Raw genomic sequence first — 25,134 nt, 5'->3', positions numbered from 1 at the left:
AATAATAAATATATACATATATTTGCATAAAGCAGTATATTTGTCCACTCCCATGTTGATAAGAGTATTAAATACTTGACAAATCTCCCTTTAAGGGAGATATTAAAAAATATGCGATTAATCACGATTAAATATTTAAAAAAATACCCATATCAGGATAGAAGTCTTTGGCTTTGTCGCTCAGCCCGACTGACTATGTTTACTGAAGAGTTGATGCTTGTGTATCAGGAAGGCCAATTGGAGAGTCATCCTCCGCCATGGTATCTTCATTGTGTCTGTCTTTCTTCACTCTGATCTAAATTGAATTTATTCAGTGAGGTTTTGTGGAAATGATAAAAAACAGAGGTGAGGTACAATCACACTTATACTGTATGTTTTGAGTATGTTGTTTGCAGCATATTATATTATCTTATATTATTATAAGATAGCTTATTATCTTGTGTAATGCTTTATGCAAAAGGAATACAGTGTATACCGGAAATACAGAAAATAGATAATCGAAACATGATATGCAATGATTCAATTCATTTAAATGATTTTAGTTCAAATCAAACATAATTTTCCCAAATGATGTGGAGTCATGCACATAACAGATATTTTCTATTGATGTACTTTATGCTCAAACGCCCTTTCTGAAAGTCTGATTCTGAGGTTCAGATGACCAAATGTGGTTGGGATGTTTCAAGACCCTACTGGACAAAGAGGAGCCTTCAGTCACATGAAGCAACAATGGCTCTAGTGTGCAACAGTCTGAGGAAAGGACCCTTCTGTCGACATTCTTTCCATTCGTCATGTTGGAGTAAAATGTCACCAAACTTTACAACATTCACTGCTACAATGAGGCGTAACATGCCATCGCCATCAAATTGAGTTTACTCATTGGAGCACAGAAACAATACTGTATATCTTTTTGTCTTTATTAAGGCTGTCAAATAATAATAATGCAATTAACGCAAATTCGTTTTAACGGCACTAATTTCTTTAACGCATTAATACAACTTGCGATTTTTAGGTTGTAGCGGGCTCAGTTTTATAGCTAGAGTGAAGATACTGGTATCATATGAAACTATAAAACTTAAGGAACTAACGATGTCATACTAGCTTTTTGCGAAGGAGGCTAAATAACGCTCCAAACATACGCTACATTTTGGCGATGAAAAACTGGCATGGCGATATTCAAAGAGGTCCCTTGACCTCTGACCTCAAGATATGTGAATGAAAATGGGTTCTATGGGTACCCACGAGTCTCCCCTTTACAGACATGCCCACTTTATGATAATCACATGTAGTTTGGGGCAAGTCATAGTCAAGTCAGCACACTGACACACTGACAGCTGTTGTTGCCTGTTGGGCTTGAGTTTACCATGTTATGATTTGAGCATATTCTTTATGCTAAATGCAGTACCTGTGAGGGTTTCTGGACAATATTTGTAATTTTTTTGTGTTGTTAATTGATTTACAATAATAAATATATACATATATTTGCATAAAGCAGTATATTTGTCCACTCCCATGTTGATAAGAGTATTAAATACTTGACAAATCTCCCTTTAAGGGAGATATTAAAAAATATGCGATTAATCACGATTAAATATTTAAAAAAATACCCATATCAGGATAGAAGTCTTTGGCTTTGTCGCTCAGCCCGACTGACTATGTTTACTGAAGAGTTGATGCTTGTGTATCAGGAAGGCCAATTGGAGAGTCATCCTCCGCCATGGTATCTTCATTGTGTCTGTCTTTCTTCACTCTGATCTAAATTGAATTTATTCAGTGAGGTTTTGTGGAAATGATAAAAAACAGAGGTGAGGTACAATCACACTTATACTGTATGTTTTGAGTATGTTGTTTGCAGCATATTATATTAGAGAGTAATAGAGTAGGGCTGACCTGAAGGCTTCGAAGCTTCGAACATTGCCATGGTAATCAACCTCGAAATCAGTATTCAAATGCTTTTTTTTTTGTTATGTTTTTTTTATATATACATGTAAGTATGTAATAATAATGTATAAATCCCAAAATAGCCCAAGAAATAAGAAATAATGCCCCAACATTATTTATATTCAACATTAATTATTATTAGTTATTCTCAGACAGATATCACTGTTTGTTATATGTAGAGGTGTGTGTGTGTGTGTGTGTGTGTACTCTAGTGCAGCAGCGGCACTGTCCCGAAGCTTTGAATACCTTCGAACATTACTCACCAAAGCTTTGAAGCCCAAAAAATGGTATTCGGGACAGAATAAGAGTATAGAGTCAGATACAGGAGGAATTGAACTCTTGTCCTGTCATTCCCAGATCACACATTGTGTTTAAAAGATGTTGTCCCATACATTATATCATCAGACGTTCAGAAAACACCACATAACGCAGCAGCTCTTTACAGCAGCAGCAGCAGCAGCAGAGAGGCTTGAAAGCGTGACCTTGATTCCCAGCTGTTTGCTTGTACCGTAGGTTATCTGTGAGATACATGAGCTAACTTCGGTGTGTGCCTTTTTTTGTGTGAGAACAGGGGTTTGAATTCTGCTTGGTGTTGTAACTGCGACAGTACTGATCTAAATATAGATAGGTCTGCAACCTGCCAATGGGTCGGTGCTACTTTATCTGCTCACTTAGTATCGTGCAGTTCTTTGCCATCTCTTTTTTTTCAGTTGATCATATATTGATAGAGGTGAAATGGGAATGACAAAATGAATAGGTGTAATGCTGAAAATGAATAGGTGTAGTGCTGCTCCGTGAGAGCATCTCCATGTGTTTTTAGACTCATTATTTCCATGTGTTAGAGGTATGAAGAGTAATGACAAGTGTCACTACAGGACTCAGAGCTGCATTTGATCTGGCGCCAGACGTAAGAACCTCCTGCAGTTTTTTTTGGTCCTCCCTCTTTGCCTCGCCTCTGTCTCGCCTCCCTGCTGCTGCTGCTGCTGCTGCTTTGCTGCTGCTGCTGCATTGTGACACTCAGTCTCCTGTGAACTGAAAGACCTCGGGGCAGGACTCCCTTCTCATGGTGTCCACACACTTTCACAGCTCTCACGGACGTTTTTACACACACGTCGGTACTCTCACCTTTACCCCTCCATGCTTTGCAGTAACGCCCTCACTCACACACTCATACAAACACCAATACACTCTTAGCGTGGCCCACTCTCCTGACCCACGCTATTAATAGCCCCTCACTCAGGAATCTCTCACTGACGCCGCTCATGCCTCGACTCCCCTCTCATAATGGTGCACTTCCTGCTCACATGGCGCTGAGCATCACTCAAAAATGTCACAGAAGAAGACTAGATCCATCACTTCCAATCTTTTCTTTTTTTTTTTTTTACTGCTGCGGCGCCAATACATGCCCATGGAGAGGAGGATGTTTTTTTGATTTGCAAGGTTACTCAAAAAAAAAAAAGCGCCATTGTGGCAGAAATCGCAGCCTCTTGAAGTCAGCTGTCAGCTAACAGATTGAGTGTGTGAAATGGTGAGGGACGCTGACTCAGATAGCGGGAACTGCCGGGAGGACCGCTGTGTTCAAGGTGAAGCCGTGGCCTCGCAGTCATTTATCACATTAGGCGTCATTTGCAGCTTTTAGACTATGTTACTTTGTTTCTGTTCCTGTTATGTGAGATGTTTCTCAACCAGTGATCTAATCTGGGGAGATTTGAGGAAGAAACATGTCCATGAACTCAACTGTAGTTTCGGACTGATTGTTTTAGATCTTTTGTAGATGCGTCACTATTTTTCCTGTGGGCAGGCAACATTTAACATATCCGCTGCACTTTTGAGATGCCATGGGAGTGTTTGTGCGGGCTAATCCAGGCACAGTGGTGATGAGTGTTCTTGTTTAAACGCCAGCTAAAGCACTACTCACCGCTAGTTGAAAACCACAATATGTGAGTCAGAGAAAGCAAAGGCAGAGAGAGACTGTGTGTTTTTTATTGTCGAGCATCACATCCGTCCACTATTTAACCAACTGCAATCTCTGTTTTTTACAGTGACTTACTGTCTTCAGACTATGTTGAGATCCACTACGAGGCAGGCAAACCTGTCCTGTCAAAGGTAACGTCTTCTCTAGTTGTGGGCGGCTAAAATGCTAAAGCGCACTTCTTTCTTGTTTTGGTGTGATTCCCTCAGCTGCTGTTTTTATTTTGCGCATATTGTCGGTTTAGGAAAAGGCACAAATATGTTTTTTCTCAACTTTAGGATATAGGCTTTGAATCAAAAGGCGGGAACAGATGTTGAGTGTTGATTCTTCTGTAAATCAGTTTGCTTGTGATCTTTTCTGCAAATTGGTAATGAAATTAACACTGCAACTGTCACGTGTCATCCAAATAACTGCATCACGGATTACATCACTGAAATGTTCTTTGCAGACTCAGAAAAGAACAAAATGTACAGATAGATAGATAGATGGATAGATAGGTAGATAGGTAGATAGGTAGATAGATACACACATGATTTTCATAGAACAGAAGGAAAGAGGAGATAGCAAGTGGGGGTTGAAAACAGGTTGGGAATGAGAGCTGGTTCCGGCTGCTGCTGCTACTGCTGCTGCAGCTGCTGATTCAGGCACAGGGCTGGGCATACTGTAGCTGAATCAGCAGGGTTTTGCTCTCCTGCAGCCTCCTGCTGGAGCACTGGTCACGTGATGAGGGAGAGAAAGCCCTCCGCAGTATCAGTGCAGCGTGGGATGGGTGAAGTGAGAGAGAGACAGAGAGTGAGAGAGAGAAAGAGAGAAAGAGAGGGGGTGAATGTCCTCTGCTCACCCTAGATCTGACAGCTGAGTCACAGATAGTGCCAGGACCCTCCTTGCAATGTTTTAACTTCACATCTTAACAAGCAAAGACACCCCCCCCCCCCCCCTGCAGAAATGCATTGCCCATGTGCCAGACCGGCATCTGCGAGACAAGCTGTTACCTCCCCTGAGGTGTTAATTAAGTAAAAAAATATGACACGTTCACCATGTAACGGCGAATCTGAGTCATCATTTGTCAAACGCATGAGGAGCTGTGTGTGCTGTGCTGCCGGTAATGCTGCTTTAGTCCTGGCTGGGGTTTGCTGTGATGCTGCATTAGCACTGTGTCTTCTTCCCTCAGGGCGGTGAGCACTGCTACTACCACGGCCAGGTGAGAGGGAACGATAACTCCCACGTGGCCTTATCTACCTGCAACGGGCTGCAGTAAGTGAACAGCAGAGTTGTGTGTAATCCTCGCCGTGTTCAGAATAATTTTGGATACACTCGTCTCTGTTCCTCAGCTCGTATTGACTCAGTATCGACTGCCTTCTCTCTCTTTTCTACTCTCTCTGCCCGGCAGCGGGATGTTTGACGATGGACTCTATGTGTATCTAATTGAGCCCTTACAACAGACTCATTCAATGGTAAGTTATTCCTGTCGCAGAGAAGCAAAATATGTATCACACAAAGGGTTTGACCCGCTCACCTCCACCTCATTTGCACGACACCCTCTGCTGTTTTCTGCTTTCAGCTGAGGATAATAACCCAATCACTCCAAGGACATTTCTGTTTTTAAATGAAGGAGATGAGACACTGAAGCACTGTCCAGCAAAGTAAAAAAGTACATAAGCTTATGTTCTAGTATACTCAATTTCCATTCAGTACTTTTATACGACTCTAGCTTCAATTTATACTGATCATGTCAATTCTAGTTTGTTAAGCTGTATTAGACAAGTGGTCATGTTCAAATCTTGTTTCATTGTTTTTTTATTGTTATTTTTTGTTATTAGTTCGAGGGCTGGCAATATGGTTGAAATCAATATCGGGATAATAGAAGTACTCATACATTTAACTTAAGTAAAAGTAGCAATACCACTTTGTAAAAATACTGTTACAAGTAAAAGGCCTACAAATCAGATTTTTCTTCAGTAAAAGTACAAATTTATTACCACAAAATGAACTAAAAGTATCGGAGTAAATGTACTGTACTTGTTGGGCAGAATTCAGAGAGTTATATATTATCATTATATACTTTATATCATATTATTGGAATAATATTACTGATGCTTTAACACATAAGTAGCATTTTAATGTTGCAGCTGGTGGAGGTGGAGCACATTTGAACTACTTTATATACTGGTGGATAGTTTATTCCACAATACAATATCATATCTTATAAATTAATCATATGTTTTGTTTGTAAAATCTTTATCTGTAAAGTAACTTGTGACACCAGCTGTCAGATAAATGGAGTGAAGTAAAAAGTAAAATAGTGGACTAGAAGTATAAAGTAGCTTAACATTGAAATAATCAAGTAAAGTAAAAGTATATCAAAATTGTACTTAAGTAAAGTCCTTGAGTAAATGTACTTAGTCACTTTCCACCCCTGCAGCCTCAATATCAGGATAATAATACGAATATTTATGATTTTAGTATGCATCACGATGAAACTTTTATGTAAAATCACATCAAACTGATGTCCAAAGCAGCACACTGTTGTGCCTTACATGACACCAAACTCTTCTTATGTGTAAAGCAGTGAATTATTAGTTTCACATTTCTCAAACTCTTTCGTTTGGACGACAGACATTTGTCCAACATCATTTTATCATGACATAACAATACTATTCTGCTAAGAGTCATTAGTAGTGGTTTGACATTTTGGTAAATTTGCTTTCTTGCCAAGAGTTAGATGAGAAGATCAATACCACTCTCATTAATGTAGGATAAATATGAAGCTACAGCTACAATTAGCTTAGCTTAGCATAAAGACTGAAAGTAGGGGGAAACAGCTAGCCTGGCTACCAGCACCTCTAAAGCTTGCAAATTAACATGTACAAAAAAAAGTGTAAAAACAACAATTTAAAAAACACTTCCTTTTTTATATGGATTTTCTAAATGAGAACTGATTAGTGAGCTTCAGGCCAGCTGTTTCCCCTGTTTCCCCTGTTTCCAGTCTTTATGCTGAGCTAAATTAATCTGCTGCTGGCTGTAGCTTCATACAAACATGACAAACACTCTCCGCTCTTAACACTTGTTTTTCCCACCCCTGCAGGATACTGCTGCACGGCCTCATAAACTAAGAAGAACAGCCTCCCTTCAGTGGAACAATGATTCAGAGGAACAGGGTAAGTGCGTCGTCCATCACCTTACATAACCTCCTCCATCAGTCCTCCACCTCGGACCACCGCCACACCTCTCTTGAGCCTGACATTTCCTTCCCCTTACGTGTATTCACCGCAAAGCACACAAGTATGGCCGCAAGTAGTGAATCCTGGGGGTGTAATAATAGAGCTTCGAAGAGGACCTATTATGGTCATTTTGGGCTTCTACTAGAACACGTTTACATGCTTTAATTTTTCCAAAAAAGGCCTTACTTTGCTCATACCAGCTGTGCTGCAGCACCTCTTTTCACCCTCTGTCTGAAACGCTCTGTTTGAGCTTCTGCCCCTCCGAAAAGCCCAGTCTGCTCTGATTGGCCCACTCTGTTGTGACTGATCAGCCGAACCAAACTCTTCGGACTCCACTCAAGGGCGTGCCAAACTAGCTGCAAGGCAGGTATTACACAAATGTGTTACTTGGTGACATCACCACGTTATGGAAGAAAAGGCATGACTTCAAGCGAGGCGTTTCAGACAGTTCAGGAGCAGTGTTTCTGTGGCGGAGAGTAACTCCCTTTGGTGTGAACTTTGGGCTTTGTAACTTTGCAGACCTTTTACATGCACCAAAAAACTAAATAACACACTAAAGGGCAGCTGTGGCTCAGAGGGTAGAGCAGGTAGTCCACCATTCCGAAGGTCGGTTGTTCGATCCCCGGCTGCTCCGGGTCACATGTCGATGTCTCCTTGAGCAAGACACTTAACCCCAAATTGCTCCCGAAGGCATAGCCATCGGTGTGTGAATGAGTATTTAGATTAAAACCTACTGGGCAAAGTTGGCACCTTAGTAATGCATGTCCATTTACCATTTACTAAAGGAAAGGGAAAAAGCATAATAGGTCCTCTTTAAGAAAACACAATTTCAATGGCTGGTACAGCTTAACATTTAATATTTTTGGATTAGTCAGAAAAGGAGAAAACACCAGAGGAATTAACTGGAATGAATTTTACAGTGTTAGAAATGTATATTTTCAAACTTTATTTTCATATTTTCATTAAGAATGAGATGTTGTGTTACTCCCACCTCTATCATTTTGCCAAATGTAATGCCTCATCTCTGGTCTGTCATACTTTCAGGGAAACAATTTGGGATTTTCTGGGAAAAAACATAAAAAAACTCATGAAAAAGGCATACCCAACCCAGTTGTAAATATGTGAGTTGAAATGTCACATTCTTTCCTTGTGTGTGTTCATAGTTGAGGAGGAGCAGCAGCTCTTCTCAGAGCTGGATGACTTGTCCTGGCTGAAGCGCAGGAAAAAGCGAGCAGTAAGTCTCTGATCTCACCTCTCTCTGAAGTAATGCAACAAGCATTAGTGCACCCACCCTTGAGTTGTTAAACAATGAATTTAATAACGTTGCATCAGAGAACATGGTCAGCTTCTGTTTATAATAGAACTATGGAGAAAACACTTCCAGATAATTGATGGTGTTTTTTATTTTGCAGATGCCTCGCAGTGTGTTTGAGGAGATGAAGTATTTGGAGATCATGATTGTTAGTGACCACAGTATGGTATGTAACTGGCAGTTTCTCATACATATAAAAAACATATTTCAGACCTGTTCTGTTTTTTTCCCCACAAGAGGGAGCAGTGAATGTACAGTAGCATGCTATATTGATTGAGCACCATCAAGTCACTGCAGCTTATCTATCTTTCTTCTTTTTTCTGCAGTATAAACGACACAAGACCAAGCAGCACACAAGGAACTTTGCCAAGTCGGTGGTGAATTTTGTGGATGCTGTGAGTAAACTCTGTAGTTACAGAGTTAGTGTGTGTTTTACATGGATCCACTTCAGAATTTACATACATACAATTAGTTGTTTTTTATTAGGCGCGTGGTTCTAGGAGTGGCAATGTCTGTCGATCCACCACTTTGGTCCAGACTGAAATATCTCAACAACTATTGGATGGATTGCCGTGACTTTTTATACAGACATTCAAAGTACTAAAGAATTAACTGCAAAATGCACTGAAAGTATTAAAGTAAAAGTACTTGTTGGGCAGAATTCAGAGAGTTATATTTTTCTATATATCATATTTTTGGGATATTATTACTAATGCTTTAACACGTAAGAAGCATTTCACAGTAATGTTGCAGCTGGTCGAGGTGAAGCACATTTTAACTACTTTAGTTTAATCTACAGTACAATATCATATTTTATAATTCAATCATGTTTTGTTCGTTAAATCTTAATCGGTGAGGTAACTAGTAACTCCTGCTGTCAGATAAATGTAGTGAAGTACCACTGCAGTTCAGCCTCACACAGTCGTAGACACTTAGTCTTGTTTCTTGTTGTTTGAGTACAGAAGAATATAACATTTTACCCATGATAAGGTAGTCTATATGTTGCATAAGTGCATCAATACAACACACATTAATGGTAACTGTCCTTACAAGTGTGCACATGCTGATATATTACTCAGTACCTCCTCATGTGTCATAAAGGAGGACATCTCTCTAACCCTGAGTTGGCCCCATAGTTGTCTTATTGTCAGTCCTTATTGTATTGTGCTGGTGTTTTCCTTATGTGCATTAACGCTCCCCTGTTCCTCCTTTATCCCCGTGTTCTGCATCCCCTCATTTGTTCTCCAGTACAGATTCAAATTCACACCCAGTGTTGTTCTCCTCTCCCTGTGCTGTTGCTGCTCTCTCCCTCTCTCCCTCTCTCTCTATCTCTCTCTCTCTCTGCCTTTCTTCACTCCTCTAATTCACCGCACGCTTCAATGGTAGATTTTCAAAGACCAGCTTCATACACGTGTGGTGCTCGTTGCCGTGGAGATCTGGACCGACAAGGATCAGATCCCCATCAGCGTGAGGCCGCTGGAGATGCTGCGCGATTTCTCCAAGTACCGGCAGCAGAGCATCAAGCATCACGCCGACGCTGTGCACCTCTTCTCGTAAGTTCTTTATTTAAACAACCATCACCATTTTGGTGCATTTTCTTTTTTTTAATGAGCTTTATTTGCAATATTTAGATATTCTTTTCAATTTCTTCCATCACTCTTGCAGAAATGTGACCTTCCACTACCGCAGAAGCAGCGCAGCGTACTTTGGAGGCATGTGCTCTGTGAGCCGAGGAGTAGGGGTCAATGAGGTCAGATTTGATGCTTAACTTTGCTGAGCATCACTCTGTATCACGCTGCAGGTGAATAATCGCTGGTCTCTGTTGTGTCCACAGTACGGCACCACCTGGTCCATGGCAGGGTCTCTATCCCAGAGCCTGGCTCAGAACCTGGGCATCCAGTGGGACCCGGCAGCGAGGAGAAGTACACATGAAACACACACTGTTATCTCTCAGCTAGTATAAGTTAACTTAGGGAGGGCTGCAACTAATGATTATTTTCTCGATTAATCGATTAGTTGTTTGGTCTTGTCAGAAAATGGTGAAAAATATCAATCAGTGTTTCCCAAAGCCCAAGATGACGTCCTCAAATGTCTTGTTTTTGTCCACAACTCCACAAGATATTGAGTTTACAGTCATGGAGGAGTATAGAAACCAGAAAATATTCACATTTAAGAAGCTGGAATCAGAGGATTTAGAATTTTTTAACTCAAACCGATTAATCGATTATCAAAGTAGTTGGCGATTAATTTAATAGTTGAGAAATAATCGATTAATCGTTTCAGCTCTACTATTCAGAGCCAAAATCACAACGTTCAAATGAGTCAAATCACAAAAAATATATTTTTTCTCTTACCCCTAGTTGCATTTAGCCATGCAGATAGTTTTTGTTTTACTGTAAGAAAAAATGAATGTAATGTAATGAGCTGAGGTTTTGAGATAGCATTCACTGAGACATCAGCTGTTCTCTTTCCCTTTTTTAATGTTTGGTAGAAAATAGTTCTCAATAGAACTGTCCACAGAAAAGTTTGTGGTTCAACCCGATTAATCTGAGAAATGGTAGTTTGTTAAAAAGTCTTTTGAATTTTGTGCTTTGAGCATCAGAAATTCAATTACCCTCTATTGCATCGGCATGACAATTTAAATCTTAAAATTTCAGCAAATAAACCAAAACTGTTGGCATTGCTAGATACCTCTAGGTGTAAGAAAGATATTATGTTGTTTTGTGTAGTGTCCTATAAGTATGTTAATAGTAGGGCTGCCCCCTCTTAGTCGATTAGTCGACTAATTGGTCGGTTTGGTCTTAGTTGACTAAGATTTCTTTAGTTGATTAGTTGATTAAATCAACTAAATGATTAGTTGACAAAATCTCTTTTTGAATTTCTTTGGTCAAGGACAGCCCTTGTTAATGGCCTGAATGTAAGACAGCACATTTTCTGTAATCTACATTTGAAAAAGTGGGGTTGTCTCGGATCTAAAATCTGAGACAACCCGAGAAGCCCCTAGAAACTTAAATGTCTTTATTGTTTAAAGCAGTAGCGGACCGCCTATAAATGAAAATAGATGCCTTTTGACTGGACCAAACTGCTTCTTGTCAACTCTTATCTGTGCCAGAAGTGACAGATGGAGAGATGAACTGATTGTCTTGGAAAAAGTGGTCCAGAAGTAGACTTTCAGTCAGGCTCGAGAAGGATGATTTGTGCCATTAGTTTTAAGATCACAGTGTTTAATGAGGCAAAGTCAGAGTCGAACAGCTGCCATGTTTGAAGCTCAACCATCAGAGAGATTATTTTTATGGTCCCAAAACTGGCCGAGCTTGAGAAGAGATTGTGAGTATGAAAATAGAATTATTCAGCTGAAAGCTTTGGATATCAGTTGCTAAATTTACTGATTAACACTCATTCTCTTTGAGATGATAAAGTAGAAATCCAATCATATTCACATATGGTTTTTAAATGAGAGCTGTCAATCTATTAAAATATTTAATTACGATTAATCTCATGATTGTCCATAGTTAATCGCAATTAATTGCATATTAATCTGACATTTTTTATCTGTTCAAATTGTACCTTAAATGGAGATTTGTCAAGTATTTAATACTCTTATCAACATGGGAGTGGGAAAATGTATGTATTTATTATTGGAAATCAATTAACAGCACAAAACAATGACAAATATTGTCCAGAAACCCTCACAGGTACTGCATTTAGCATTAAAAATATGCTCAAATCATAACATGGCAAACTGCAGCCCAACAGGCAACAACAGCTGTCAGTGTGTCAGTGTGCTGACTTGACTATGACTTGTCCAGAACTGCATGTGATTATCATAAAGTGGGCATGTCTGTAAAGAGGAGACTCGTGGGTACCCATAGAACCCATTTTCATTCACATATCTTGAGGTCAGAGGTCAAGGGAAAATGCCAATTTTCCCTTGCCAAAATTTAACATAAGTTTGAAGCGTTATTTAGCCTCCTTTGCAACAACCTAAAAATCGCAAGTTGCGTTAATGCGTTAAAGATTTTACGTTAACGCGTTATTATCGCGTTAACTTTGACAGCCCCAATTTAAATACTTTGTAAGTGTGTCTATTTTCTTTCTGTGCGTCTCTCTCACTATCTGTTTCTGTGGTTTTTCTGTCCTCTTTTTCCTGTTTCCTGCAGAGGAATGTGGTTGTGTTGACTCGTGGACTGGCTGCATAATGGAGGACACTGGGTAATGTCTGACATACCCCTGAGACACACACTCACACACACGCACGCACATACACAGAGAAGTGTGAGAAGAGAAGAGAGGGTCAGTGGAACAATTACAGATGCTTATTTATACTCACCCCATGATGTGGTCACCGCTCTGGGTGTATGGGAATGAATGCAGAAAAGGTAGATTAATGTTCTGTTTTGACCTTACTGATACATTTCTGTACAGTGTCAACCCCTTTTGTTTAGCAGTGTTACACCATCTTTAACCAAATATTCAGTCAGTAAAAGAATATAATAATCAGTAAGCCCATTTGTACCTGGTAGATACAGATTGGATGTTAATGACAGGTATAAATGGGGTCATTATGCTTTTATTAGTTACTGTTATGTGAAGAAATTGACAAGGAGCACAATAACATTATACACTCAAGAGAGCAGTAACTCTTTCACAGTCCCCACACATGAAGGCATTTCATTGACGCTTTTTTTTATCATAGTAATTAATTGTTCTGGTCACACATACCGTGTTGTGTTTCTGTCTGCTCCCATTGTTATTTAGTTTCTTTGCTGAGTCGGGGACAACGTTACACTGCATCTACAATTCAAGATAGCAAGTTGTGTAAAATAAATGAACAAAGATCTTAATTTGACATCATTCTAATGTAGACTGATCCATGCTTTGACCTTGCTCTCTTCTGAAAGTATTCTCACAGGGTATCTGCAGGTTTTAAAAAGTCTTAAGAAGCATTGAATTTAGTTTCTTTAGACGGTATTAAAATGACTTCAGTTTCATTTATAAAGGTCTTGAATGTGTTCTCTTTCCTGTCGTAGGCAGTAATGTTAGTTCTAAAATGTTTTTGTATCTGATTTGCGAGCTGTCAGGAGACGTTACACACTTAATAAGTAAAAGTGGATTGTTTCGACGAGGGAGTTCACAAAAAAGGCCTTTAGCAAACACTGTCACGACCGTTAGCTACAGCAGGAAGCTCTTCATCTCACAATGGGAATGTTGGTAACACTTTATAATAAGGGACACAAACATGTGAGTAGTTACTGGGGAGCGAATGAGGAACTAACTACGAGTGAACCATTAGTTAATGAATAATTCCCAATGAAATATTATAGAGTAGTTATTGATTAGTTAATGATTACTTAATTAAAAAACAAATGAGGATCTAAATGGCACTGCCGCTACCAGGATAGGCCAGACATCCTCTAAGAGGAAGCGGTGCGTAATTTTAGCAAAAACTTCTGCCGTTTATCCAGGCCCAAGTTGCATTAATTAAATTAATTATATGATTTGGAATTATATTTTGCTGGGAAGTACCAAAAAAAATGTGATATAATGATAAATACTCCTAGCCCATTTCATCGCCGCCGGTTTTCCATCATACTTTGGACGGTAAGATTGTGAAACAGGTATTAAAGGGATAGTTCAGATGTTTTGAAGTGTGGTTGTATGAGGTACTTATCCATAGTCAGTGTACAGTAGATGACAGTCAGCACGTCCTTAGTTTGGAGAAGCAGACAGGAGTAATGGCACGGAAGCAAAACAATGTACTGCTGTGGACGGGGCCGGCAGCAAAACGTATTTTAGCCACCTAAAAGAAAGGCTCACTCACTCACATGGCACCCGACAGCATTTTGAACCATGCTTTTATCCTCATTGGTTAACTATCACCTGTATTCTCTCTCCTCAGGGTCCAACATCCGCGGAGATTCTCCAAATGCAGCATCTCAGATTACAAGGAGTTCCTTTTGAAAGGTGGAGGCTCGTGTCTGTTTAACAGGCCAACCAAGGTTAGATGCTCACAACTTTGCCCCACCTGTCATGAATCACACACACGTCTGCTCCATCGTTTACACTCGCTTCCTCCTGTCTGCTTCTGTTCAGCTGTTCGATGTAACAGAATGCGGTAATGGATTTGTAGAAGTGGGAGAGGAGTGCGACTGCGGTGCGAGAGCGGTGAGTTTCCTTTACTCCAGAATGTCAGGTCTGTTTGTTGTCGTCTTGTTTGCTCAGATGGATGGAGCTCTTTCTCCTGTTTATTTTCAGGAGTGCTACAAGGATTGCTGCAAGAAGTGTTCCCTCGCCAATGGGGCGCACTGCAGCGATGGCCCGTGCTGCAATAACACATGTCTGGTATGAGTTTTTCTCAATCTTTTCCACTCCAACCCTCTTTACCGTAGACCAATTTTTGTCATTTTTAGGTCTCTAGTTTATGGTTGTAAAGTTTCATGAGGCTGTGATTATCCTAGAGGTCACTTTATACAGCGAGGTCAAGTTTCAAAAAGTGGTCTCACTACAATGAAATGGCTACTATGGGGACTAACATCATCGCACATGAATACAATTGGACTCATTGGATCCACAAGAGTCTCTGCTTTACAGTGATAAACATTTTATGTAATTCCAAGACTGTTTGGGGACCCCAGTATGCAGAAATATTCAAATTTTAGAATAGGCGAAAAGGGGTGAAGACTCGTGGGTACCCATAAAATCCATTTTCATTCACATATGTTGAGGTCAGAGGTCAAGGGACCCCTTTGAAAATGGCCATGCCAGTTTCTCATCGCCAAAATTTAGCCTAACTTTAGAGTGTTGTTTAGCGTTCTTCCTGACATGGTACCAATGGATTCCTTGTATTTTCTAGTCTCATGTGATACCAGTATCTATCTCTAAAACTGAGCCTGCTACAGCCCCTTAAAGACAGTATAGTCAGTCGATGGCGACCTCAAGGAGTGGAAGAGGTTCAAGTTTTTCAGCACTTAAAATGTATTTATACCTCTGACTTCTATCTTCTCTCCTTTTCTTGCCAGTTTTATCCACGAGGTTACAGTTGCCGCTATGCTGTGAACGACTGTGATATCTCAGAGACCTGCTCTGGGGACTCTGGACAGGTGTTCTTGTGTTGCACTGTTACATTTGTTTTGGTTTCAAACTGTTAATTGTTGGCATGTTTAAAATAATGTGCATGGTTAAGAAGACGTTTTTATGTTTGTGACTGTTTGCAGTGCCCTCCCAATCTTCATAAACAAAATGGGTACCTCTGCCAGGTAAACCAGGTACGCACACACATGGTGACAGTAGAAAAGGAGCAGTCGTGCATCAGAATAGCAGCTGACTGAGAATGTATTTACCGTCTTCTTCTTTCTCTGTCCGAAGGGCCGCTGCTACAACGGAGAGTGCAAGACCAGAGAAAACCAGTGTAAATACATCTGGGGGTCAAGTAAGATTAATATTCCTTTGGCTCACATTATTAGTGGAATGTCAGAGTATCATCAAACAGAGAGATACTGTATGAAAAGATGTAGTCAGTGCTGTGCAGTTCACGCCTCCTCTCATTCCCTTAGAGGCTGGAGGCTCGGAGAAGTTCTGCTATGAGAAGCTGAACACGGAGGGCACCGAGAAGGGCAACTGTGGAAAGGATGGAGAGAAATGGATCCAGTGTAGCAAACAGTGAGTTTCAAAGGAAGACAAATTAAAATAACTATGCTATTTGTCAGCATGACAGCATGACAGGACTTTATGTTTCTACATAGTGACAGGGCTTTGTTTTTTTTTTTTCCTTGTTTTCTTTTATTACTGACAAGGAAAGAGATTCATGGTTGTTTTGAAGCCAACCAACAGAGGGCAACAGACTGCACATTGTTGGTACTGTTATGCGGCTTTCTCAAAATCAGTGCCTCTTTCCTTCAGCTTGCAGCCCATAGATTTGCAGTTGGAGCTTTCCTGTCACCAGTTTTTTTTATTTGCAGTTTTATGTTTTGGCAGCAAGGCTCTCTAAATACGTCCATGTTGAAAACCAGGGCCACTTTTGAACATAAGTATGCTTTCCACAACTGAAAACAAATGTAATGGTTAACTGTGAGGAGACTGTTGAGTCAAGTAAATTTATTTATAGAGCACGTTTAAAAACATTCACCAAAGATTTTTTTAAATATAATTAAAATTAAAATAAATGGGTAATCAAAATCATCTAGTCATATTCATTAAAGAGGACTCAGAAACAGTTGTTAAAAGACGGTTGTTAAGACAGGATTTAAAAGCCGCCCCTTGGGGGCTGTGGCTCGGGAGATAGAGCGGGTCTTCCACTAATTGGAAGATTGGTGGTTCGATCCCCGGCTCCTCTAGTCTGCATGTTGAAGTGTCTTTGGGCAAGATGCTGAACCCCAAAATGCTCCCTTCAATGTGTGTGAATGAGCATTATTTGATCTCATTATGAGCAGGTGGCTCCTTGTATGGCAGCCTCTGTGTAGGAACGGGGGTAAATGTTGGCATGTGGTGTAAAGTACCGACTTCTTCTCTCTGTTGTGTTTTTCAGTGATGTGTTCTGTGGTTACCTTTTGTGTTCCAACATCGGCCGCAACCCACGCATCGGCATGATGAAAGGAGAAATCACCCCAGCCTCCTTCAACCATCAAGGCAGACTGGTCGACTGCAGGTAAACACATGTACTACATAACAAGACCTGTTCATGTCCTGGAAACGTTTTGCTATCGTCCGTAGTCCCATTCTCGTCACTTTTGGTTCCATGTATGAGTTTTTTTTTCTTATCTTCCTCCCCCTTTTCCCTCCCGCCAACACCTCCTCGCAGTGGTGGCCATGTCCTTTTGGATGATGAGACTGATTTAGGCTACGTGGAGGATGGGACTCCCTGTGGGCCGTCAATGATGTGCCTTGACCACAAGTGTCTGCTCATCCAGTCACTCAACGTGAGCACCTGCCCTACTGGACCTAATGGACAGGTGTGCTCTGCCCATGGGGTGAGTCCTGCTGTAAACTAACCCCGCAATTCACGCTTTGCTCCTCTGGCAAGGCTTCACTTCATCACTTAAGTAGACTGTACAATAAATGATAAAACAGGTCCGTCATTCAGACATCAACATAACCTGGGCAAAACAGCCCAGTTACTGTAATGTAACTTTGTTGTGTCCAGTGAGCTGTCATGCACAATACCAGCACCCTGGCACTGACACACTTACATGAAATGCAGCCATCAGTAATAGATAATGATAGTAACAATAAACTTTTTTCGTATTCTACCTTTCATTATTAAATGCAGCTCGAAGTGTTTTCTGTAAAAACAGTTATAAAAACATAAAAAAAATATGGGTCAGTTGTCTCGGGTCCTTTAACCTTTAAATAATCTGCTGGGGGGGGCCTATGGATATCATCTTGTCCTGTGCACAAGCAAGACACATGGCGGGCCTGCGTTAGGTAATATTCAATAAAAGCAAGGCTACAGACTGCTTATTAAAACAATATCTAAAAAGTACTGCAAGGTACTTAAAGAAACACCAGAGTTTTCAATCACTCTGGCTGATTAGACCTCTATCTTGTGTTCACGAGAAGAGTCCATATGAACGCCCCCCTCTTGTATTCACGACCTCAGTGGAACGTTTCTGAAAGCGCCGAGTTCACGACTTGTGACGTGTTTGTTGACGTGGTCAGAAATGGCGGAGGCCATGGAAGTTAATTTTTCGGTGCATGATAAGTTAATATATTGTAATTTTAGTCGTATATTGTTTTCCTTCGTGATTCAATGTTCAATGTTCAATGTTCAAAATGTCCTCTGTGAGAAAGGTCTGCTACTTTTTTAGGCCTTTTTCACAGGAGACAGTCACGGTAGGAAAAGCACAGGTGTAAATAATAAAATTATAGATGGCTGAATTCCATTTAGCTGCTTCAGTTTCAGGGTCCTGGTTTTGTGCACGCTGGCTCTCCGTCATGGGACACTTATAGAACAGAGCCATTGTTAATGTTCTTAGTAACACCTGTGCTTTTCCTACTATCACAAGTCAAAATGTCTGCTGTGTGAAAAGGCCTATTGGGTTCCAGCACATTGTGGTTCATCCATCCATTGTTATGTAATTCAATCAATTAGATTAAGTTCTGCCTGTAGAGCGGCTCTGCTGTTGTTTATATAATTATATCCGTCTTTACAAAGCAGCTGACCTGGCTGGCTAAAAATGCCAATGTAGAGCTGTGACAGAATTAATCTAAATCAGTTTCCAGAAATGTGTCTTTATCTTTATCAACCTTTTACAGTGTAGTAAGTGTCTACAGTATGTGGGAGCTGAGCTGTGGATGAACAATGGCGTTGGTTCTCAAAAAGCATCCCAGTGTGTCAGCATCTTTATTTACAGCTCTTGCGTTCCCCTCGCCACCTCATCTATTTGTGTCTGATCTGTTCAGGTGTGCAACAATGAAGCCACGTGCACCTGCGACACCACCTGGGCGGGGACAGACTGTAGCATGCCTGACCCGCCTAAAGAGCCTGAGGCCACTGAGGACGAAGGACCCAAGGGTCTGTTTCCACCTCTTTCAACCTTCTGGCGTCTGATAGAATGAATAACGCACACGTTTATGTACACTGATTTAATTTAGCCAAGCTGACTTATATACTGTATACGTTGTTTTTTGCAATATTGCATTCTCAGTCACACTGTTAGATCTGAGTCAGCACACAGTTTCACAGGTGTACTGGGGTCGTAACGACTTGAAGGAGAATAAAAAAAGCGATGTTACATTTGTTTAGAAGATGAAATGAAAACCTGCACACCTGATACTTTGACCACAGGGGGGGGAACGGGGGAGGTGGTTAAGGGGGCGGGAAGCGTCACAGAGGGAACCGTGTCACTTCATCCATGACTCTGAAGCAGAAGCCTGCTGTTTGTTTTTGACAGGGTGGTAATAATGCTCCTTTTCCCCTTTGCACAGTGAGCGTGGCCACTAACAGGCTGATAGGGGCAGTAGCAGGGACCATTCTGGCCCTGGGGGTGATTTTTGGAGGCACAGGGTGGGGAATAGAGTAAGCATCTTTAACCCTTTCACAGCTCTTCCTCTCATAGTGGTGCCTCAGTGTGCGGGCGGTCTCGTGAGCCGGCCTGAGCCCGTGTGTGCGTCCCGGTGGCTTTGTGTTTTCTTGTGTGTTGGTGATGACCATATAATTGTCATGTGATTGGATGTTTTCAGTGTTGTGTGATTGATTGATGGATTCCTCCTCCTCCTCCCTTTCCTCCTCCCTTTCCTCCTCCTCCTCCTCCTCTCCTTCCACTTCCTGTCGTTCCCCATATCTACAAGCCTCTTTCTTCATCCTAACTCTTCTTCTTCTTCTTCTTCTTCTTCTTCTTGTCCTTTTTCTTTCTCTTATTCTTAGTCGTTATGTGGTTGCTCCTGTGATCCTCTCCTTTCTGGGGCATGTGGGGCATTTAGCCGGAAAACCTGAGAAGTGTCCAGTTAGTGACCTGGCTTGTCAGACAGTGGTAGGCTGTGTGGTGACTGGGACCCCTAAAAAAAACAACATTTTCTACTGCTCATACTGCAGACCACATATACATATCACCTGTTTAATTCAACCTTTATAGTGATGGATACCCAGGGTCTAGTCTTCTGCACAACCTTAACAGACAAACCACTGATAATCACTACCTCAGCTGACACCAGATACATGTAAAAAAAAAAAAAATCCCAGGGACTTCATTATCTCCATGTTACACACTAAAGGGGGCATGCAAACTCAGATTCAGTCATTTTACTGTAACAGTACTTATGGTTATGTTTTCTGTTCCATGTGAAATCGTCATTGTTATAGTTACATGTTATTTACACAGTAAGTGAGTATAGAAACTCATGTCTTTTTCCCCCATAACCCTTTACAGGTCCTAGTGCCACCAATCTAATAATAGGCTCCATCGCCGGAGCCATCCTTGTGGCTGCCATAGTGCTGGGGGGGACTGGATGGGGCTTTAAGTAAGCAACACGCCGCATGCCTCTCCTGCTGTAACTCTAGCATCCCTGCTGCTTCTAGACACCAGGGTTTGAGCTCCTGCTACAGAATCTGGGTGGACAATACACAAACACATGCTTAACACATATCTGAACTTCACCCAGTGTGCAGCCCTGGTTGTTATCGGAGAGGATGTGTGGATAGATGTGTAAAGGGTGATTTGGAGAGATGGGGGTCGTCTGTTGATCTGTAGCAGAACCTCAAACTGATTGGACGGGCAGAGCTCAGTGCTTGACATGCATGGTCAGTCCTGATACCAGAGGGGAATGAATACTTTTAATAGCTAAATAATTTAGCTTGTGTATGCTTGTATTGATAAGTAGAAATCCCCCCTCTGAAATCCAAAGATAGGCCTCTAACATATCTCTGTGTAGCCAGGAAAATGTACTTTATTGTACAATAGATTCAAATCTACCGCTGATTAGCCTGCTGTCTTGAGCAACAGGGGTGTTACACATCTTAATCTAAATAGGCCTATAAGAAATTACTTGAGAAGTACAATCTTTGCAGCCACCAAAGCATGCCAGGTAGCAAAGCATCATCAAAACAAACAAAAAGAAAAGGAAGAAAACAGAATAATAAACATTTCTGCATGTTGACTTGTTGATTTGGAGGTGGTCAGTTCATTGCACAAAGGCTGAGCCAAACCCAGACTGATTTGGTCCACGTGCTCTCATCACCTCCATGGTCTTCTTCTCAGTCCGTTATTGTTTTGAGGGCGAGACTTTAAATGGAGGGTGAGAGCGACACAGAGAGAGAGAGAGAGGGAGAGAGAGGACCCTTTTTGTTGGCCGCAGCCTTTGTGCCATGGCTGGCCACATCCACCTAAGATGGCCAGGCTCCGCCCTAGAGCAGAGCAGGACTCTCGGACCCCGCCCACACCAGCTGCCATTGCTGCCTGCTTCACAGACCTGGTACAGACACGGCGCATTGCACTGCATGAACCACGCACAGCAATAGTGCCACCTTCAACTGGCCTACTATTGGAACAGGTGCATGACAGAGTGATAGAAGCCCCACAACAAGCCACAGTACGGGGAGGTTATGCATCACTCCTGTTGTCGTATTCGTTGTTGTCCCACTGTTGTCATAGTAGTTATTGTTGCCGCTGCTGCCGCTGCTGCTGCTGCTGTGGTTGTCGTTTATGTGGTTGTCTCCTCTTTCCCTCCTCTATAGACTATATTTTATGTTAGCTCTTTCCTCCCAGATGGTTATGTTTTGAGTGGAACTAATGTCTTTCCCATCAATACTGGTAACGAGACATGTCTCCTACACTTCTTCACCTTGTAAACTGATGTTGCACGCACAAAGCCGGGTGGCAGTTGTCTGCAAGAGGGCAACGGAGGACGTTTATATTCACAGGCCTTCAAAATGTATTTATCAGCTCATTTAGAAAATAGACCTTATTGTTCTTTTGCTCAATAAACTGGGTGAAAGTTTACATTTAGGTCACTTCTATGCAATGTCGCAAATCACAAAAGAAAAGATGAAGTGGAATGGATCCTAAATTAGAAATGGTCTTCAGTATGTTTGCCATCATCATGAGCTGGGATGTAAAGGTTTGTGAATATAAATACCTCGTACTGCCTCTTTGCAGTCAAGGCCAAACTGGCTCAACATGGACCAGCCTTTCCTCACTTCAATGTCTTCAGCATTTTGGTCTTCCTAAAATAATTATATAACCATGGAGATCATTTTTTTTCCCGCTCTTGAATAGGCTATAGCAATAGTTAAAGGGGACATACTGTATCATGCTCATTTCCAGGTTCATACTTGTATTTTGGGGTTTCTACTAGAACATGTTTATATGCTTTAAAGCTGTTTCTCACCAGTGCGATGTGAAAATGTGGTGCAGTAATACAGAAAAGCTGCTTGCGAATTTTCCTCATGACAACTTTACACACCTAGACCTGTAAAAACATACTTTTGCGTGTCAATATACGCTCATTAAATGCATAGTGTCCTTTCAAAATAAACTTCCATTTTCGCAAGAAGTTTGGTTTAGACAACATAACTACTTAGTTAGGGTTAGGAAACGGTTGTGGTTGTCTAGCGACTCAGTGACTCACAGGACTGACGATAACAGGTCATGTGACTAATGACTCACTGGGCTGACGACATCAACGAGTCATGTGACCGACGACTAACTTGACAAAATGAGTCAACGTTATTTTTAGTTTCACACGGAACAGCGGTCGTCTGGTTGAAAGTCTTGCATTTGTTTGAGCCATCCACCACTACTCCCCCCCACCCTTAGCAGACTCACACTATTACAACTACATCACATGCTCCGACCACTGAGTAACGCAGCGGGTGGGTTTACATTGGAGTTAGTTGAAAGCCCGGTTCGTCACATACTGTCACTAAAGGGTTGCTGCGTGCATCCGTTGTTTCTGATCTAGGCAGCCCACAAAAACGGACTGGGTTGTCTCATTTCACAGTTTGTGAGTTGGTAGGCACTCCAGATACTCAAATGCATGTGCACAAGCACTGAAAAAGTGAGTTTTTTATGATATGTCCCCTTTAAAGAATTGTTCGTGGCATTTTACTCATGAGTCTACTATTGTAAACTGAAGAGATGAGTGTGGTTGCTTGTCCAGGTTGCACTAGCTGTGTTACAGATGTGATTATAGCACACACTGACTCCTGTTTCTTGTCTCCATGTAAGAAATGTGAAGAAACGGCGATACGACCCCAACGCCTCAGCCATTTAACCGAAGGAGAGATGGCAATCACAGACGGACTCCTCCAAGGCTTCCTTAGTTGGCTACCTGACAGCTGGACTGCACTTATTGCTGCTGATCTTTGGCATTAGATTTACTTGAAAAAGACATAGTGGACATTTTAACAAATTCCATCGTAGTGACGTTAGAAAATGCAGCCTTTTCCACTCCACCTCAGCCATGTAACCAACCCCCACCCCCACCCTGATCTCTAGAGTGACAGAGCTCCTCTTCCATCCTTTAGTGCCAGTGCACAGGCGTTCAGGCGGAATCCACACCACTCTCTCACCTGGCATGATTATCCGCACAAAAAGCGTGCTGCTTGCTGGCCCCCTGGCATGAAGAGCCCTCTCCGCAGGGCTCTGCATGGCTACGAAAGCTACGAATATACCGCAAAAAAAAACGTACAAAGAGAAAAAAAAAAAATATCTAATGAAGGAGATAGCCTCGTTAAAAACCAAACCCAGTGGAAAGCCGGTTAAAGCTCCTATAGTTCGCGTTTTAGGTGCTGTAGATGATTAAGGAGGATGCATGTAAGGGCAGTGCAGACCACGTAGTGAATGCACACACACAAAAATTGTACATAAATAAGGAGTTCAGGTTTGGAATCAACAGCATCTTTTACAAGGACATCAATTGCTTATGTTTTTTTACCTTAGCATGTTGTATAGCGGGTGTTTTTGGCAATGTTATTGGGGAAAAATGGGCCAAAATTGTAATCGCACGCTGCACAGCCTCCTGCGATTGTCCGGGCGGAGGTCAAAGGTAAGATGGAGAAGCATGTCAGTTCTAGAGGGATTTAGACTGATATCGCGTCAGATTAACGTCACAAAGTCCCCCCTCCCTTCCCCTCTGAAGTATCTTCAACAGTGACTCAAAAGCCAAAGAACCAATCACCTGAACATATGGATGTTGTTGCACACAGAGCACTTTCCCCCCTCTGTCTGCAGCCAGTGGTGCCTCCGCTACTGCTGAGGGCATGAAGTCTGTTCATGCAGGCGCTCACCTGTCCAGCCAGGTCTCACGTTAACAGTCCTCATCAACACCCACTATACCGGCTTAACCTTTTGCTCTCATAATCTCTTAGTAGAAATCAAGTTCAGCTCTACCGGTAACGCTGCATGCAATCACTATAGTGGGCTTATAATTCTATATGGGAGTCCCCAAAAATCCGCAAGAAAAATATGCTACAAAAGATAGGTGCATGTCAACAACGAAAAACATTTAACTTTTATTTACTATGCAAAGAGAGATATTGCACAAACGTATGGGTAATAATGATCAATGTAGACATGGAAATACAAAAAAAACCTTCTGCTAATCAGCTAATCTTTTGTATTTGGCCACTCCCACGTCTCGTTTCACTTCGCTTCAACGTACTCAAACTATGAATGGACGGATAGAAAAAAAAATAATGACTGAATTAATATTTCCAATGAAAATGCGAGAGAGCACCCTTTTACATTTGTGGAACTGAAAATCATTTTTGTGTGTTTTTCATCCGGTCTGATATTTTTAATCTCACACATGCACACACACAAACACACAAACACACTGCTGTATGGTGCCTGTACATATTGGGGCCTGAACAGTTTCCTTGTGCAGGGCTATTATTTCCAGTCCAGCTGATAGTTGGTGTGTTCCAGGTGCTGCCATAGCACTGGCATCGTTGTAATCCTCCATGTTACTCATCCTCCGGTGTCCCTCTCTCACTGCATCATGTACAGTTGGACCGATGAATAAACTACTGACAAATTTTATCTGAACGTTTCTGTTTTTTCCCTGCCGGATCATTTCTGAACTGATTTTACTCCTGTAGTATCGCAGATATATGACTGAATGTGGCTGAAAATTACAGACAAGTGTACGATTAACTTTAATATTCTTTGCAAAGAGAAACGCAAAGTACTGGTGGTATTGATCTTAACATCTAAGTCCTGCTCTAACTGAAAGGATTCTAACTTATCTAACTT

The 25,134-nt window shown here is 41.4% G+C and overlaps 1 protein-coding gene across 6 annotated transcripts in view; it reads left to right on the top strand.

The window, feature by feature from the left end:
* Window positions 1–24,921, top strand: part of LOC119500097 (disintegrin and metalloproteinase domain-containing protein 23) — a 31,683-nt gene extending 6,762 nt beyond the window's left edge. Inside the window, exons 4-26 of one of the 6 annotated variants that reach the window (XM_037789551.1) lie at window positions 3,984–4,047; window positions 5,085–5,167; window positions 5,304–5,367; window positions 6,999–7,071; window positions 8,298–8,368; window positions 8,547–8,612; window positions 8,773–8,841; window positions 9,833–9,999; window positions 10,112–10,196; window positions 10,281–10,368; window positions 12,607–12,658; window positions 14,346–14,445; window positions 14,540–14,611; window positions 14,702–14,788; window positions 15,466–15,546; window positions 15,661–15,711; window positions 15,812–15,875; window positions 16,000–16,105; window positions 16,971–17,090; window positions 17,244–17,412; window positions 18,845–18,956; window positions 19,370–19,460; window positions 23,107–24,921. In XM_037789551.1, the coding sequence (XP_037645479.1) occupies window positions 3,984–4,047; window positions 5,085–5,167; window positions 5,304–5,367; window positions 6,999–7,071; window positions 8,298–8,368; window positions 8,547–8,612; window positions 8,773–8,841; window positions 9,833–9,999; window positions 10,112–10,196; window positions 10,281–10,368; window positions 12,607–12,658; window positions 14,346–14,445; window positions 14,540–14,611; window positions 14,702–14,788; window positions 15,466–15,546; window positions 15,661–15,711; window positions 15,812–15,875; window positions 16,000–16,105; window positions 16,971–17,090; window positions 17,244–17,412; window positions 18,845–18,956; window positions 19,370–19,460; window positions 23,107–23,152 (1,981 nt within the window). In that variant the 3' untranslated portion in view covers window positions 23,153–24,921. Of the gene's footprint in view, window positions 1–3,983; window positions 4,048–5,084; window positions 5,168–5,303; window positions 5,368–6,998; window positions 7,072–8,297; window positions 8,369–8,546; window positions 8,613–8,772; window positions 8,842–9,832; window positions 10,000–10,111; window positions 10,197–10,280; window positions 10,369–12,606; window positions 12,659–14,345; window positions 14,446–14,539; window positions 14,612–14,701; window positions 14,789–15,465; window positions 15,547–15,660; window positions 15,712–15,811; window positions 15,876–15,999; window positions 16,106–16,970; window positions 17,091–17,243; window positions 17,413–18,844; window positions 18,957–19,369; window positions 19,461–20,310; window positions 20,402–23,106 lie in introns of those variants that run through there. The other 5 variants (XM_037789549.1, XM_037789552.1, XM_037789553.1 and 2 more) reach the window with 5 other exon arrangements.
* Window positions 24,922–25,134: the final 213 nt, after the last annotated feature.

This window comes from Sebastes umbrosus, chromosome 13 (genome assembly GCF_015220745.1).
Source record: "Sebastes umbrosus isolate fSebUmb1 chromosome 13, fSebUmb1.pri, whole genome shotgun sequence".
Classification (NCBI taxonomy): domain Eukaryota; kingdom Metazoa; phylum Chordata; class Actinopteri; order Perciformes; family Sebastidae; genus Sebastes; species Sebastes umbrosus.
This window is presented reverse-complemented; position numbering and strand designations above follow the sequence as displayed.